Below are 17937 nucleotides of genomic sequence, written 5' to 3'. Positions count from 1 at the left end.
GGCATTGACTAGAAAAGAGAAAACTTAAGGGAAATGGGAAGTTGTTCTTCCTCTATCCTAATATCAGACACAAAACTAGAAGTCTAAAAGAAATAGATTTCTCCTGTGCAGGAATGTGTAGGTGGAAGTCATTGCCATGGGATGAGGAGTTGGCTAGAGTTAAGGGCTTGTTTGGTGGTTTTGTGCAGGAAAAAAACTCTCTAGTGCTATAGTGAAAGTTAGATGTCGTGTATTCCCTGTCTCTTTGTTTGTACGGTATAAAATAACTGGTAACACTATGTTTGGCACTGCTTGCTTCAAATAATTCATAGGTTGTGTTGACTTTACAGTCAAATGCTAAAGGGCTTCTGCAAGATATGCAAAGGGGCTGCACTTGTAACAACTATAAACTGTAAGCAGCTGATGTAAATTGGCTTCAGGGAATCACTTCCATTTACACCACCTATAAATCTAGCCCAACGTCTATGCTTGTTTTCCCCAAAGGGGGGGGGGGGGGGGGGGGGGGAACAAAACAAAACGAACAAGCGCTTCTCGAGGGAGTGTTTGTCCAGCAGCATTCCTGCTCCGAAGTGAGGCATCCCCACCCTGTGCTGTGTGTGCGAGCTGCTCCTCTCCCCTCGGAGCCAGCCACTGTCGAGTGTGACTCGCAGTGACGTCTGGGTCCCCCTCCTTCGGCTCCTGCTTCGCTGTGCCGCTGATGGGAGCGGACAGGACAGAGAACAACAGACCCACCTAAACTTGTTCTCTTATTTTTTTTCCTATTTGCTGTGTCGCTGGAGCAGGTTGAACTGAAGAGAGCATATTTTGGAAGGCTTTTGTTGCGTAAACGGATTAACACTCTGCATATCAAGTCAACTTTAACATAATGTTAAAGGTCTGAAGCAGAGTGGAAAGTACCGAGCCCATAAATGCAGTTAAGATTTAACCCCCATCCTACTTCCACCCACATCCAGATAGAGGGGAAGGCTTCTGTCCTGAACAGACCATCAAACTTGAGGAGTCCCCTCTCGTATTTTTTGCAGGGCATCTTCGCCGTAGAAGTAAGCTGCAGCAAACCTCGTTGCCTTTAAGCAATTTTGAAGCTGGCAAGGTGATAAAAAAACATCCAGTTATTTGTGGACTTCCTGGTTTTTGCTATTTATCTCACCGCCACACTGCTGTTTCAACACAGGCTCTTTTTAATAGTGTTTAACCATTTCAGAGTTGCTATAAAATTCCCGGGGACACCCCCACCCAGTGCCAGGGGTGCCCGAAGGACTGGGACGTGCTGGTAGGGCATGAGGACAGGGGGCTTGTAGAGTATCTGCGCTGAGATTCCCAAATGAAGGGGGGACCTTAGAGCTCCATTGCCATTAATAGCAACTGAAAAAGTTGGGTCCTTTCTGCCAGCTTTGAAGCTCTTATTTTGAAGGTAAGAGAGGTAAGCCAAGAGAAATATGTGAAGAGAGCTGCTATCTGTTGCAACAGATATTTTATGGGACGTGAATTCAGAGCAAGTAACTGTGGATTACATCCTTTTCAGAACTTAGTACAACCCTGATGTCCTTATCTGTGTTTTCCTTGATTTACTGTGTAATTTATTTACATGGTTTCACTTAGACAAATAGACCTTTCTTCTGTTTTCATACATACATTTACATAGATGCGGCATACAAACCTGCAAAGTAAACTATTTGTCTTGTGTGTTGCAAAGGGAGAAAATGGGGTGCAAGCTTTTTGCTTTTCTGGTTTTGATTGATTTAATGGGTGCTGAGAGACTGTGACAGGAGCCCTGTAAGTGTCTGGATGGCTAGGGAGATTTCAGTAATTGTGATGGTGCCAATGGAACAGGAGTTTGTTTGTTTGTTTGTTAAACTCCTGGCACAAAAAATGCTGCCTACTTATTTATAACCCTGGTGGCAGATTGGAACATTGTTTTATCTGTAAAACTGTGTAGATCAGTTAATAAATAAACACAATCTGATGAATCAGATTAAACAGTAGAGCCAATAACTGCCAGTAGCTGTGAGATAAATCGCAATGAACTAGTGAAGTAATAAAAAAAAAAAAGCTGCAGACAGAACCATCCTGAAGGTACAAATAAGGACCCCAACGCCGTAGCTGTCGGGCACTGATTTACACCACGTTCAGGCTGGTGTGCGTTACACTTAGAGAAGGTATAGTTGCTTGAAAGTTTGCACTGACTAGTGTATTTGCTTGTCCTCTGCACATGTTTTCTTGGGTCCCTTCTAGCCAAAATGTAGCACGGATGAAGTCTTTGGAGTTTATATGTAATCGGATGTTTAACGCCGCTCGCCACAGAAGATTGAGGAAGAGCTGGATGGCAGCGCAGCACTGCACTGCTAGCCACTTGCTTTACAATACCATAAACAACTGGCAGGTAGGTGCAGGTGTCAAGCCACTGTTTTGTGCCCCGGAGATATTTATAGGAAAGGCAGGCATGTCTAGAAAACAAAGGGTGTGTAGGTGTAATGTTTTGCCATTGTTTTACTGCGTGCTGACGTACTACAAGCATCCAGTGGTGTTACACTGCTAGCTGGCTGGGGCTGCCGTAATAGTACGTGGTGGCTGTCGGCAGAAATAACTTACCCTTGGCTGCTACTGTGCAGAAATGCAGGACGAGCTGTTTTTCAGTCGCTGGGAGGCTCACAAAATCTTAAACAGTCACATATATATCAATAGGCAATTGATAATAATCTTTACTAAGAGGCATTGGGCCGTGAGGTTGTGAAGTGAGTCAAATGCACTATTTCAGGTGCCAAGTCAGGAAGGTACGAGTTGCTTAATGGTGTGTGTGGAGGCTTCTCCTGTTGTCCTGCTGCATTGTATTTTTTGAACTTGTTGAGGCTTCCAGAGTATTCCGAAATGTTTGTAAGTGCAGATCTATCTCTATGGTCTCTCCTCTACTGCATGACTTGGTGAACCTGTCTGTTAGCACGTCCTCACAAACCTTGATACTTGGCCCAAAATACAATAAAAAGTGCTTAGCAAACAGAGATGTCAGAACTCCATGAGATCCAGAATGGAGTCTGCATCTCATTTAGAACAGTGAATCTTTAAGAGAGAAAGCTTTCTTCTCTTTCCAGAAGTCAAAAAAGCAAAAAATCAGGATTGAACTTCACCAGCTGTTGGAGGTGGGGAATAGTTGGAAGAAGCAACCCCTGTAGTGTTACCTGTAATCAAGTTATTGTTATGTTTTGTCTTTCTTCCCTTCCCCACCCATCACACAATAGGAGGCTTCCTTCCAGTGGATCTACAGTTTATTAGTAAGCAGGGCTTTAATTCTGAGCCATGATAAGGCAAAGTATCTCTGCATTTAGCTGCCACTCAGGTGCTGAGACAGCAACACGTACCGCAGGAATTGCTTCCTGTTTGGACTGACAAGCATTAAAAGGTTAAAGCAAAGTTTTCGTAGTATGAATAGAGATCGGGTTCTTTCTGAAAGTCAGGCTGCGTTAAGATGTCACAAGTTGAGTGCTCAGAAGTGGAGGTACCTGACACTGTCTCAAGTCTGTGTTTGTGTGCTCTGGCAGCCTGCAGATTTGTGTTAGATGTTTACATGTTGTGACTTCTGCATGCAGGTTGTCATGGACAATCTTGGTTTAGTTGTGGAACTTGCTGTTATTTCTGAACTTGGGTATAGACTGATTATTTTGTGTCTGTACGTTAAAAAAAAAAAAAAACACAACAACAAAAAAACAACAAAACAAAGAGCCCCTGTGAATTTCAATGAACACATTTACAGTCATTAGGCACAGCAGTGAGATACAGCATTGGAGTGGGAGGCAGTTTCCTTTGTAAAGCTACGTGCTGCTCAGAGCCAGCACAGGCTAACGTCTCACTTTATTTTTTCTGATTAGTTCAAGGGTCTATTCCTCATGTAAATGTTTTTGTGTGTCAAGCTTTGGGATGTGCACCTCTAGAAAAGCTAAGGTGCACTGTTTCATTACAGCTGTGACCCGGGGGACCAGTTGTTGCTGTGCGTCTGCTGCCTCAGTCCTCCTGCCAACACCTTAGTACTACCCCAGCACTCTTTTTTTTTGTTGTCTGTGGTGGTAAAAGTCACCAAGCTAAATAGCATTTTACATTTCTCCAGGCTGACCATTTCACAGCCCAAAAGGACACCATGCTTGCAAATTGCCTAATATGCCACCTACTTTTTTCTCTTTGATTTTCTTATTCCCACTTGATCCTCTACTCTGTGCTATCCTAAATATCTCCTCCTGCTCTTTAACGTTCACTCCCATATCTAATAAAATCAATGTATTATTAAGTCCTTAATTTCTCAGTAGAGATATGGACCGTATTTTCCTGTGTCTACCTACTTGTATGAGCTCCACCGAATTATCCTCTGTGCATCTTGCAAAGTGCCTGAATTCATTTACATGCTGTAAAGAAGGGAATTATTGCCTTAATCATATGTATGAATAATTGAAGCATGGGAAATCAGTGTAACTTGCCTGCAGTCACAAAATTTGTAGCCTAAGAATTGAACCCTAGGCTCCCTAGTCCCATCCCAGTGCCTTAATCATATTTCCTACTGCTGTGTTAAAACTGCTCTTGGTATGGCGAGTCCCATTGAAGGCTGCTTTGTGGTAGGTAGTGAATATGTGCAGAGCATCTCCCCTGTCCTAGGCAGCTTCCAGATGTAGGGAAGAAAGGAGAATTAATGAATTAATATTGGTTATGGTTGTGACAATGGGTTCTACAGCCTCGTTCTTGTGTGTCTTAGCCCCAAAGAACATTTAAACTTCTTTGAAGCTGCTTCAGAAAGCTTCTTTGGGGGAATATGGAGGTTTCTTCCAGCCCTGAGGTGTTAGGGGCCGAGTGGGAGTTCAGATTTTATAGACCTGAGTCACGCTGGGTGTGCTGCCATCAGGAGGGCTCCATCAGGTGCAAAGATGGACACTTAGTCCAGAAAACTGGCTTTCCTTCTGAGAAGATAGTTGGAAAATGCTGATACAAAGCTTAGTGTAAAGGCTGGAAGATGCTTTAACAGCCCTTGAATTGGGCTGACCCACACAAGACAGCCATAGTAATGCATTTCCCTACACAAGCAGGTACTATTAGTGATTGAGCTGTTGCAGGGACTCAGGACGCGGACAGACGGACGGGAAGGAATCCTGCTCCACGCTGCTGCAGAAAAGCATGTGATACCCAAAACAGGGGAATGTGGGAGTAGTTAATCCTGCCTTTTGAAACCAGTGAATGTTTTGTCACTGGTGTTAATGAAGGCAGGGTTTTAGCTTAGTGAACCTGTTCCGTAAGCCTTTTTCATGTTGTGTGCTCATGGCAAGGTATTACCTGGGATGCCTTGTTATTTCCCTTGGACTTACTTTATATTCTGCTATGTGCTCCCATCTCTTTTGAGAACAAAAAGCTGCACAAATGCCTTACGGGCTCTTCTTCTTTCGCTGACCTTTTTTTATGACTTAAAAGCAGTTTCCCTAGGCCCAAGTCTGCTTTCTGTCTTGAATATTGACCTGAGAGTTGCACCATCTCGTTGTCACTGCTTGCAGACTTCTCAGCTATCAAAGTTCACCCACAGGACTCAAAGTATTCCTAACTCATGAGCACTTTGCCTGTCCCATCCTACTCCTCCTCTTCCCCCTCCTCTCTGCACACGAACATTTTAATTTCACAAGCAAACTTGGTTGCTCTGAATTTCAGCGAGTGGTTTACCTGTTTCATGGTAAAAATTCTACTTCAAATTGAAATATCTTTTTTCACTGTGACTGTCATAATATTTTCCACTTGAGGCTGAGACTCCACTGTGGGTTTTCTGTGCCACATTGTCATCTGTATGAATCTGAGCTTAAATGCATGGAAACTCTGACATTTAAGAAAGAAATACGAAGTGTGTTTTTTGTATTCTTAAGTCAGCTGTTTCATAGATATGGCCGCTGGGTTTTGCCCGGTGCCCTGGTCTTTCCCAGTTCAATAACAAATCGAAGGTTTCTCAAGATTTTTGGGTTTGTTTGCCTTCGCTATATTGTGTCATTTTTATGAGAATGAGTGATGGTAATTTTTTATCTGATTACTTACCCTGAAAAGGTAGTATAGGAACAATTACCCCTAACCAGGAATTTCCGAACTGCGTTTGCCGGCGTGCCACTGCCATTGGCAGCAGCGGTGATGTCCAGCACCGAACATCGTGTCCAGGCACCAGGGTCCTCAGTCAGGAGCTCAGAGGAGGCAACTTTTGGTACCAAGCAAGCCAAACGAAAAGTTGGGTGGCTCCATAAAGAGATGGTTGGAAGAGCTTCCTTCGGTGGGGCCCAGGGAGGTTTTTGGTAGGCTCTGAGGAACAATTTGCCTTCAAGGCACTGGCCCAAAGACCAGGACCCCCTGAGCCCAGTAGCATGAGCATTATGTTCTGGGGGCAACTCATGCCTATTAGCATTTACTTACTATATAATATATGACAAAGGCTGAAGACTCTCTTGGCAGCTATGTGGTTTCATTTGGTGGTTTGTTACGTGGAACAAAATACATTTTTTTTTGTTGTTGTTGAGGAGATCACCAGAACTGAATTCTCTAATAAGCTTTTACAGCTTTCTGTTGGGTAACACAAAATATGGAAAAATGTACACCCACTGGCAAAGTTCATATTCACAAACGTATTTTTTGTCATGAGCTGCTTTGATGAGAGTATGAGGGGAAATTTGCAGCTATTTCAATGTCTTGGCATTTATCACAACGACCAGGTTCCTAAAATCTAGACCGCAATTGCTTCCACTGCTAGCCGCGCTTCTTACCAACTGGATTGCGAGTGTAGCTGGTGACAAAAGCTACTGCTACCCAAACCTACTCCGTTGTGATCTGTCTTGATCAAGTGTACCATGGCCCAAGTTGCAGTCGCTTTGTGTAATTTTATAGTATAAATCACATTTTGCCCTGTGTCACGTGCGGTGCTATGGTGTGATTGCATCTATAGAGCCGGGGGAGCCTGGGGACCAACTTGGCAAGTGAACCCAAGGGAGTTATATTCAAGTCTACTGAACTGGAATGCACAAACTTCGCTCTTCCCTGTTGTGTTTGAGCAACTTCCAGTTGCGTATTAGGCAACATGACTAATATTTGTCACATGTTGTTTATTCTCTTATCTTCTCCCCAGAGGAAGGAGCTTGTGTGCTGGAGTATTTCTTTCCTTGGGGAGTTACGTTCCTCAAATCCCATATTGCATGTAGAAATCTTGCCTTTATCATTAGCTTTTATCATCTCCTATGAACCTTGAAATTTGATGGAATTTGGGTGGCTGGCTCTCCCAGATACCACTGGAAAAGCTCGGTGTTGTTGTCTGTGGACAGTTTGTGAAATGGTTGCAAGGCAAGGAACAGAAATTTGAAGAGGTAAAATATCAGCTTTTTTTTTTTATGTTGAATCAATTTTTTTGTACTGCAAGCTTGCAGGAAAATGTTTCTCTGTGCTGCTAAGTGATCATATGTTTAATTAACAGCAGCTACCTCTGGAATAACTGAAAGCAATCATCCATTTCCCTTGCGTCTTACAGTTTATCTAAGTTGTTTGAGAACCTGGTGTAGCCGAACTGGGTGGGCTAATTCAGACCTGCTTCAGCTCTGTTAACTTAATCCCTCCAACTGCTTTAGATTTCTTGATTAGACATTAAGCTAGCTTCTAATAAAGGCATCAGACCGACGGACGTTAAAGCCATCTAGATGCATGACGAAACATTTTAATTGTGATGATGAAAGTTTTTCCATTTCAGGGCGCTACTGGTACGTTATCCTGAAGGTGCCTGCAGGATGAGACAGATGGTTTGCATTTAAGAGCTGAGGCTCGATCCAGAACTTGTTCACATCAAGGGCAATTACTCTGGGAATGATAACGAGCCTCGCATCCTTGGCCTCAGCTGAGTTTCCCAGTAACAATACCAGTTAGGGCAACAATGTGAGAAAAATATGAAAAATCTATTTTGGTCTGAGACACATTGCTTCCCTAAGGATGAACTTTATCTCCAAATAAAGAGAGAGAAATCCACAGTTTGGCTGCTTATTAAAAGCAGCTTTTTCTCCCCTGTGGGGGGGGAAAAATAATTTCCCTGCCTCTGGGTCTTCCGTGTTGAGGGCTTCAGCCCTACCTCAAGAAGTTGCCTGTCTGACTTGTTGTTGGTCATGGATGTCCTCCCACCGTGTCCCCTGCAGCTCCCATCCCAGCAGGGAAGCACCCCCAAGCTTTTTGGGTTGGAAGCCCATGGAGAGCAGCGTGGAGGGGTAATGGAGTCAGCTTTTGGCTGGGTTGGAGGTTCTGGGACCGGTGTTAGTCCCGTCGTGCCACCGCGTCCCACAGCAGGAGGAAGGGACCGGCAGCCCTCGATGATGGTGCCTCTTGGCTGCCATCAGTGCAGCTTGGGTTTCATGAAGTAAATGACAGCGAAAAGCTTTCAGGACTGGGACAAACCCCAGTAGGAACATGTATAGTATCCAACAGAGGATATTCTCTATTTCTTTGGCTGGCAACTGAAGTTCTTACTGAAGACTTGCAAAACTCTGTGAGAAGTTTGACTTTCCCCATCCCTCAGGCAGCTCTGAAAACCTCAGCCTGTGGTGTTTTACTGGACTTGCAGCGCTGACTTAATAGCTCTTTAGTTATTAGAGAATAAATGCTTGTGTTCTACAAGTTGGAATTATATTAAAAACCTTTATTAGCATGGCTTGGCAAACTACACTTCTGGCTAGCTTTCTGGCCTTGGGTTAGGCCATTCTTGTGGTTACTTAATGACATGCTATGAAAGGGATATACTTTATGGGGATCTGGTGCCAGGTTTTGCATGTATTAAGAGGCATTTGCCATTTAGTCATATTGCTGCTGAGTGAAACACACACACAAAAGAATTGGAGTTATGTCTTGCGTTCATCTGGCTCGATTTTTGTTGTACTCGGCCTTTTTTTTAATATTATCCAGTCTCTGTGAATTACTGGTGACAGCTCAGCCCTGGCGTGTAACGGAGGCCGTTACCAACGTTACTTTCTGTTGTCTCTTCTGTGTTCTTTTTTAAACCTTCGCCTGGTAATTTTGGCCAAGTTGTCTCGATGAAAGAACCCCTCTGTGCCCTGCGATGGCTTCCCCCGGTTCGGAGCAGAATGAAGCCACTGGGGCAGCACGTTTTTGCGAGGGCAGCTGCTCGTACCGTGGGCAAAACATCTCAGAAGTCTCTTTCCCACGAGGCTTGGTGACACACGGGCAGCGCTGGGGTGTGATTCAGCTATTTGGTTTGCTTTCCCCTCTTGCAGTCTGTTTGTTTGCTTTGCGACCAGTGAGTTCGCCTCTTTTGGCTTCTGCCGATACCGGGTGTTAGCGTGAAAAACTGATGGGGCCAAGTACCCGGCGGGTGGGAGGAGGTGTGTGTGGTGGGAAAATGGGGCTGGGAAGAAGGCCTGGGACTTGAGTAACCTTTCTGAGGCGTCTTTCCATCTCGAGAGTGGGTTTGTTGCGAAGATGCGATGTCGATAGCAAAAGTGGGTTGCCATGGATTTGACCTGAAGCTCTTGTTCTTTCCGCAGTGGGGAAGCCTCACAAGTGCAACTACTGCGGCCGGAGCTACAAGCAGCGCAGTTCGCTGGAAGAGCACAAGGAACGCTGCCACAACTATCTGCAGAACGTCAGCATGGAGGCTGCCGGGCAGGTCATGAGTCACCACGGTGGGTGGAAACCGCGTTTTGAGGTCTCTTGGACTTGGAGCATCTCTTGTGGTTTTTTTTTCCATCTGTTTTTCTTCCTTCCTTTGTGCTTTGCGTCGCTTCCATCTTATAGATTGCTTGCACTTGGATATGCAAGAGGAAAAAAGCTGGGCTAAAATCCTCACTCTGATTTAACAGCTATTTTTTGCTGGCTTTTTGTTGTTGCTTTGAAGTCAGTATTTCACTTTTTCAGTTGTACAAATATGCAGACTTCTAAGTGATCAAAGTCACCTGTGCAAAGTTACTGTAAAAACTAAGGCATGTATAAAATGTATGAATTCCCTTCCCCCCTGTTGTGATGGTGACTGGTAATTTTGCGAAGTAAGGATGGTGGAGGTATTCAGAGGTCATTATTTCCATTCCTTATAATAACATATTCCATCAAGGAAAAAAAAGGAGGGGGGAATTGGATGTAAAAGCCTACAGAGCAGCATGGAAGTCAACAGTGTTGAAAGTAATTATACATAAAAAAAAAAATGTTTGTATGCATTTACATGTGTTGGTATTAATATGCTAACTAACACTACATGTGTTAATATACAGAAAGACTGAAGATTGCCAAAAAGATTGTTGAAAGCAAGAAATGTCAAACTCTGAATTTGTTTTCAGAAATTTCTGTAGCTATTGGTATGGGTAACGAGCATAGCATCTCTGACTGCGGGGTTATAGGTATATCTGTAGCGCTAAATAATAGTAGCTGTCCAAAAATTATCTTTTCATTCAAAATTAGTGTTTTGGAAATTGAACGTCTTTTTAACTTTTGAAGATTATCTTTATTTGGTACTGGAAGTATTTTAAATTTCTCACTTTGAAAGAAATATAAAAATGACATCCTTTTTTAATTTTGAGTAGAAAATACTATATCCTTAGAATATCAAAAAGCTAGACAGTAGGTAAATGAAAAAGGAGAAAACTTTTTTTCATTTTGCTTTTCATTGTTGAGTGTAGTCATCTGGCATCATTTGGAAATTAGGTAAAAGTTCTGAGAGGTAATTTCTAAAAAAAAAAAAACTAAAAAGACAAGCTGAAACAAAATCTATTCAACATTTCTAATGTTAGGTATTTTTTGGTGAAAATAATCACCAAAATATTTTAAAGAGTACCTTTCTGTGAAAATTTCAAATCTATAAAGGCATTCAAAATATATGCTGTACATATACTCAAAATGTTCATACGGCTCTATTAAGTAAGTACTATCCTTTTAGGTAGGCTGGGGACTAAAATCAACCTTTAAAATGCAATGGATGACTTCAAAGTCCTTGAAGGTAGTGATTATCTACTTTAGGCCTTACTTTATGCTTGTAAAAGTCAGTGGGAAGACTGATTTTAGGGCTCTACTATTTGGAGGGACCTGTTGCGCGCTTCATCTGTTAGAGCACTTTAGGTGATAGAAGGAGTTTAGTCACCTACTCCATTCCCAACAAAATACGTGCTCTTTGCTCTGCACGGGTCTGCGTGTGTTATTAACCAGCTAGGTGATGGTATCAGCCAGCCTTTTCTTAGGGAAATAACAGTCGATCAACAGCATTGCGACAGCCAGACTCTTTCAGAGATCACTTTATGGAGGTTCTGCCCAAATTCCACTCAACTTCTAGGTTTATCATTAAGTTACTTATTCAAAATGGGATTACTATTGTTGATGGTGTACTTCTGAGGAAATCTAAAGGTTTTTCCAAGCTGCTTAATGCTATCACAAGAGGGCTAAGTCCCTAACCTTGTCCACCCAGAGAAGCTGGTATGGCTGACCTTGCATTGATTTTTCCACCAGCTGAAGTTAAACCAGTGCGAACCCCATGTGGACAGTTACTTTATTTACAGCCTGACTGCCTTTGCTTGGGCTTAAAATAGAAGCGTTCACGCACATAGTTCACTTTTCTCAGAAAAATTAGCTTAAAACAGCACTTTGAATTCCACTAGTGCCTCTTTCTCCCTTTCGTAAACATGCCTAAAAGTCCCCTGGCGAACATTTCAGGGATGTTTGATCCACACTTTGCATCATGCTGGTTAGAGAGGGCAGAGTGAGGTTGGGCAGCGACAGGGAGCCGCAGATCTGGCTGGGCACCGGTAATAAATCTCACCTTGCATCCCTGTACTCCCGCCTGGGAAGCTCTGTGTGTGCCAGAGGGTTGTGAGCACCACACCGTACGGGTCTGCGGCCAAGTCCTTCCTCTGGGGAGTATAAAATCACCAGGGAATGACACACAAATGATTTCTCTGCTCTTTGTTTGAAGTTAGGTCTCAGTCTGACTCTGAAACATGCTTTAATTTCCTCCTCTCCTGTGTCACACTTTGAAAAGATATTCTTGAGGCTGAGTGAGGGTGTGCTTTAGAGATTTCAACCGTTCCTTTATTTTGCATCACAAGAGCATTAAGCTGGCCTTACTCTCTTTCCAAATTCTTTTGAAGAATCTTGTTTTTGCTGAGTGCTCTGAGCCCAGCTGGGAGCAGGACCTTCTGCAGCCACTTGCAACGATTCCTAGAACTGGATTACCTGGATCTGTACGTTCACACCAGCCTCCAAATGCATGTCAGTGTGATTCCTCTTCACACCTTTAACACCATGAAGCACAGAGTACGTGAACTTGGGGATTTGCTCGTTCCTACCAGCATTCTGCTTTAAGGGTGCAGGTGGCAGTGCTGGGTCCCAACCATTTCAGCCCATGTTTAACATCAGCTAAATTATTCTTGCAGAGATTAATTCCGATAGACTTGGGGCAGCCCCTTGAGAGTTCGGGGTTTTTTATTCAAGCACTGTATTCTGCTTGGTCAAATTATAGGCACGCTGCAAATATTTACTTTGATTTCAATTATCTTTGCCTTGCAGATGGCTAGATCACCTGACCAAAGCCACAAGGGGAAGCAAGAGGCAGTCAGAGAGGCTTAGTTTCAGCGTGTGGGTAGGAACGTACAAGTTTCTGGCACTGGGGCTCTCTCCATCCTTTTGCAGGGTGCCGGCTGCTTGCTGAGCTGCCCCTCCTCGTGGCTGGGTCCCGGTCCCAGCTCAGCACAGCGGCTCACTCTCGTGCTGCCTGCTGCACAAGAGCTCCCGTGACGTTGTCGGCGGCAATTCTCAGCTAAGCAGCTCTGGCTCTTGTGGTAGAAATTAGTCTGCAGTCTATTAGCTAGCGGTGTGTTGAGGGGTGACACAAGTGACAGTCTCTGAAGGCAAAGAATGTGATCTTTGCATGAACAAGTATGGAAAAAAGGTAAATGCCAGCTATGGTTTATACCCATATATATATTCTTCTTCATCTCTACAAAGGGAAAAGTCTAGGGAAATTGTTAAAGTGGAGAAGAATACTCTTTTTAGGAGAAGGAGAAAGGAGTTTAGCCGTAGGCTGTGAAAGGCTCAAAGGCCAGCTCCACATAAAACATACAATGGCTTTGTGTCCTTCCCTCTTACATACTTGCTTGAAATGTAGTTAAAATGCTAGTCCCACAGAATACTTCACACTAGGGTCCATGGGAATATTGCCTGTCATTTCTCAGTGCGTGCACACGCACTTTTTAAAATAGCAATATTGTGAGCTTAAGAAAGGAAACTGAGGGTGGCGGAGTAATACTAATTTGTACCAGCTGAGACTTAGCCCAGTGTCTGTTGTCTGCACACAAAAATGTTTATCAGCAAAACACATGCTGGGTAAGTTTTGCCTTGTTTTTTCCCCTATTCTTTCCTCCTTGGAAGAGCATGAACTTTTTTTTTTTAATAGTGTGTGTGGTTTCTTTTAAATGAGGAAGCAAAAACTAAAAAAAAAAAAAAAAAAATCCAATTTGAACACTACGACCATGAGACCAATCTCTTCAGGAAAATTAAGACTTTGTTCTGAAGACCATCCAGATTTGTGTATGGAGAGTTTGAGCTTAAAAACCGTGTTTGGTGTTAACTGCAGTTGAGGACATCAGCAGTGTCAGTGAACATTCGCACAGGCAGTCCAGGAGTGCCCCCTGATAATGGAAGAAGAACATCCTTTAACAGAAACAGACTCAAGCATGGGCATTTCATGAACTGGACACTTCCTTTTTGGGATTAAAAAGCCCTCCTGAGCTGAGACTGTAAGTTCACAGGATAAAATAAGTTGTGGTATCAAATGTAGTTATAACGTGTCAGCTGTTCTTCAGTAGCTCCCACTACCCAAGGCGATGAAGCACAATGAAATGCAACGCAAAAGGAACTGCATTTATTGCAGAATAAACGTGTGCATGTGAGCTTCCATCACAGAGCAGCTGATCAGTGTTAACTGTTGCTTCTGTGGGATTGGTTTGATGCTTTTTTTTTTCCTTCAAAAAATGATGCAGACCTGTTTGACCTTCATCTGTATATTTTGGAACTGAAATGAAAATTAATGCATGTGGAATTGATAATGTGATCTTTAGCTTAACTCTTTGGGTTTCTAAGTTGTGACATCTCTCCTGTTTGGTCCAGGTTTGCATGTGCTTTAAATAGTTTTGGAAAGTAGCCTATTTCCATTTCTCCCGTCTTCCAGGAAGTCTACAACAAGATGCTTTCTGGTAACTTATTCCCATCCTAACACAAATATTGGTGTGATTGAGCGGTTCTGTTGCAAAAAAAAAAACGTGTCCTGGATTATAGAGTTATGTTCTGAGGTGGGAAAAAGAGCTTGCAGGATCAAATACAGAAAAGAAAATGCTTTTATTGGTGATGCTTTTACTTTTAGAAGTCCTAGCAGAATTTTTGCCTGACTTAGAGAAGAGCAGATGTCTTTTTTAGCACTACTCATTTTTTGTGGAAGAAAGGTTTCAAATTCCATCTACGAAATTTTGCACACATATGCCCAACAGTCAAATTATTCAATTATTAATCTTTATAAGACATACAAATGTCACTACATTTTGGGCTTAATCACATAGCGATGAAAGTAATTAGGAGGCTTTGAATTGATTTTGTGGGCATGCAGTCCTTCAAAGGCTGCAGGTCTTCATAGGAGGGATTTAGAGCCCTCTGCCCCTCCTTAGGTTCTCACCACGAGTCCTGTGCATCCCACAGGTAAGGGCTGGAAATCCTTGAAGTGGTCCTCGTGTACAAATCTATCCCATCACAGCGAGGACGGGTATTGCCACTGAGCAGGAATCCAGGGTTTCACACGGAGCGTGTGTGCATCTGCATATGCTGATTTTTGTTAAGCCAAAAGGACAGTCAGACACCAATTCCCAGTGGAAATCAGCAGATGTAATCACTCCTTTCTTACAAATCTCCCCAGTAAATACTTGAGTAGGGCTAGCGCGGAGAGCTGTGGCCCAAGCAGAGCATTTACATAACCTTAAGAATTTAGCCATATCTATTATAATATTTCAGACCTCCCAGACTGCACTGGGTATTAATTAGGTCACTTGAACACTGCATCCCAGTTTGTTGCAACATTAGATTCATTTCATATTTGTGCTTTTTCTTCCTCTCTTTCACTGATGCCAGCAGGACTGCCTTGTAAATGAGAAACCATTGTGTTTCTCAGGGGGAGCATCCTGTACAAATAAAAAAGCAGCAGAGTAAATCACTTTATAGCATATGGGAGATTCTAAAACTCCAAGTACTCAGCTTTCCCTAGCAGCAGAGGCACAAATGGAATCAAATGAATAAATTGCCATGTTTTCTTATTATGAATGTCTGAACTGAGAAGTTCACCTGAGCAGATATTCTTGTTTTGTGATTGCCTGGTATTTGCACTTCCTTACTAGAAAGAAGGCAAAGACAAGGCTTTTATCACCTCATTTTTCATATATTATGTGCTAGCAAACAGCTGCATGTTCAAGAACAGGCAAGTGATTATTCCCTATTAGGATCCTAAAGGCAGTCGAGTTCCAGGGGAGGAAAGCAGGCTGGCGGTGCTCACTTATGGCACAGTCTCGGAGAAAAGGTAACTGTGAATGAGAAATGACATGCGAGGCTGCTGCAGAAACAGCAGGGAAGAGCTAACAGAAGATGTGGTTTGTTTTTACTACCTCTGCAAGAGCACCTGTGACTTCACTGGAAGTTTTACCTAATAGAGGGAATGTGATGGGATGTTCACAGCTTAGAAATAGGAACTCTTTGCCACATTATCCCAAATCCTATTTCTGTGTCATCCGTTCTTCTCAAATAATTTTCTCATTATTATACCTTGACCTTCCTATTAGCACACAGACAGTAGCGGATGATCCTTCTCATGTTTCTCTTGCTACTTTCTGGAGATGAATGAGGAACAGTCAGGCCATGTATGAAATTTCTTGCTGCGGAGTGGTGGGAATAACTACACTTGACATATATTGCAAATGGCTCGGGGTTTCTGAGTTTAATCCTCAGCATGTTACCACTGACTCTTCTGGTGTTTGTAAGAGGATGCTCAACAAAAACAATATTTTGTAGATATTCAGTGAACAGTATGTCAGCAAGTGACAAAAATAAAGTGCTGTTTGGACCCTAGCTTGGTTGGTAGCCCACGGAATTCCAGTACTTTTTTTTGCACTAGCACTTTATTTCCTAACCCAGCAAGCACTGAGGAATGAAATGAGGAGACAGAAGTGGTCATTAATTTCTTGTTATTGTTTCAAAGACAATATTTGAGCGTTCCCCTAGCACAGGTAGCACAGGGATGCTCTCTGCTGGTCCCAAACAGTGAGAAGACAGATGAAGAAGAGTTGCATTTACCAGCTGTTAGGTCTGCATGTGAAGGGGAAAATGTTAGTTCAAAAACTTGTTAGTTTCTTTCACTGATTCTAGAGGGAATCTCCATATAACATTAGTCCTGCAATTTCAGTATGCTGTTTGGTGAATTTTTGGTGTCATGTATAGAAAAAGGGAAACACACCTTAAACATTGTTCATTCTGTAAGCCTTTGTCTTGGGGAGTGCAAAGCCAGGCCCAGGAAACTCATATCACTAACACCTTGTATGTTTTCTAGTCATTGAGATTAGCGCGATAAGGATATAAGATGGGTAAACATGGCACGTGATAAGCTTGATGTTAAATGAATGCATGAAGAATGTTACCAGTGTAACTTTAAGGTTGTCATGGGACCATATTGGAGGGAGAATAATAGAAAATGGGATCTGCAGAGGGAGTTTTCAAAAGTGCCGTGCACCATTAGCTTTCTTCCCACCTCGCTGGGCATCTTCGGTATTCAGAACAAAATGAGTTCTTTAATAAACGCTTAAAGCTGGGCTTCTGCAAAATAAGATGGTCCCAAAGACAGGGAATTGAAAAGCGTGGCTCTGACTGCTCAAGGGTGAATGCTGTCTTGATGCCCGTTGTGTTCTTGCACTTTGCTTTGTTTTGCGTTGCACTTGTTGCGCGATCAACAAGGCTCAAATGATTTGTTGTTGTCTGTGAAGTGTAGACCAGACTTGTCTGATACAATTTTTTGGTTTTATGTAGTACCTCCTATGGAAGATTGTAAGGAACAAGAGCCTGTGATGGACAACAATATTTCTCTGGTGCCTTTTGAGAGACCTGCTGTTATAGAGAAGCTGACAAGCAACATGGGAAAGCGTAAAAGCTCCACCCCACAGAAGTTTGTGGGTAAGCTTGAGATACGCCTTTTATTATTTTTAGCCTGTAGGTATAGGTTGCTTGTAACTTGTGAACGATAGCCAAAAGAACAAGGGGAAAAGTAGCACTCTCAGGACTTGGATGTGATGGAGCGGGGCAACAGCTAATATGGTTAATCACAGCAAGAAATTATGCAAACAATGGTATTAGTTTTGCCAACCCAGGCTATTCAAAATTGAGGTCCCCATAATCACGAAAATGGCTTAGAAGATCTTGAGCTTTTCCCTGTGCCTCAAGTCCGTTTTTTTTAAATGGTTCTCTGGCCCTTTGTCTTTTTGACAGAGACTTGTCATCTTTCCCTCTCTTCACCCCAGCAAGTAAAATATAAAACTCATATAATTATCCATCTACATATGTGTGTGTTAAAAAAAAAAAAAAAATTATCACAAGACTTGTAACTTGTATTAAATTCCTGAGAGTTGGCAACAACTGGTCTGATAATATCAGCATGAGGAAGCAAAATCACATCACTTGTATTGGAAGAAGTGCTTGCTCCAAGTGCCGTGTTCTGCACCCGATAAACTTAATTCATGAATATAAAACAGCATTGGATTACTTTTGGTTACCAAATTTAGAATCCTAGCCCGAAAATTTGTATTTTGCTTTGTATCTTTACATCTTAAAATTGTTCTGCTAGTAACAGGAGACAGTATTGACAATTTTACTTGAGGTCCAGCTAAAGGTAATTTTCAC

General features: G+C 42.6%; 1 protein-coding gene across 20 annotated transcripts in view; it reads left to right on the top strand.

Moving 5' to 3' along the window:
* IKZF2 (IKAROS family zinc finger 2) overlaps positions 1 to 17937 on the top strand; it is a 116291-nt gene that overhangs the window by 83233 nt on the left and 15121 nt on the right. For 17 of the 20 annotated variants that reach the window (XM_040561316.1, XM_040561304.1, XM_040561303.1 and 14 more), the window contains 2 exons: positions 9525 to 9662; positions 17071 to 17214. In XM_040561316.1, coding sequence (XP_040417250.1) covers positions 9525 to 9662; positions 17071 to 17214 — 282 coding nt within the window. The remainder of the gene's footprint in view (positions 1 to 9524; positions 9663 to 17070; positions 17215 to 17937) is intronic. The other 3 variants (XM_040561310.1, XM_040561313.1, XM_040561319.1) reach the window with 1 other exon arrangement.

Source organism: Cygnus olor, chromosome 6, assembly GCF_009769625.2.
Source record: "Cygnus olor isolate bCygOlo1 chromosome 6, bCygOlo1.pri.v2, whole genome shotgun sequence".
NCBI lineage: Eukaryota > Metazoa > Chordata > Aves > Anseriformes > Anatidae > Cygnus > Cygnus olor.
The sequence above is the reverse complement of the archived record's forward strand: the minus strand, read 5'-3'. Positions and strand labels throughout refer to the sequence as shown.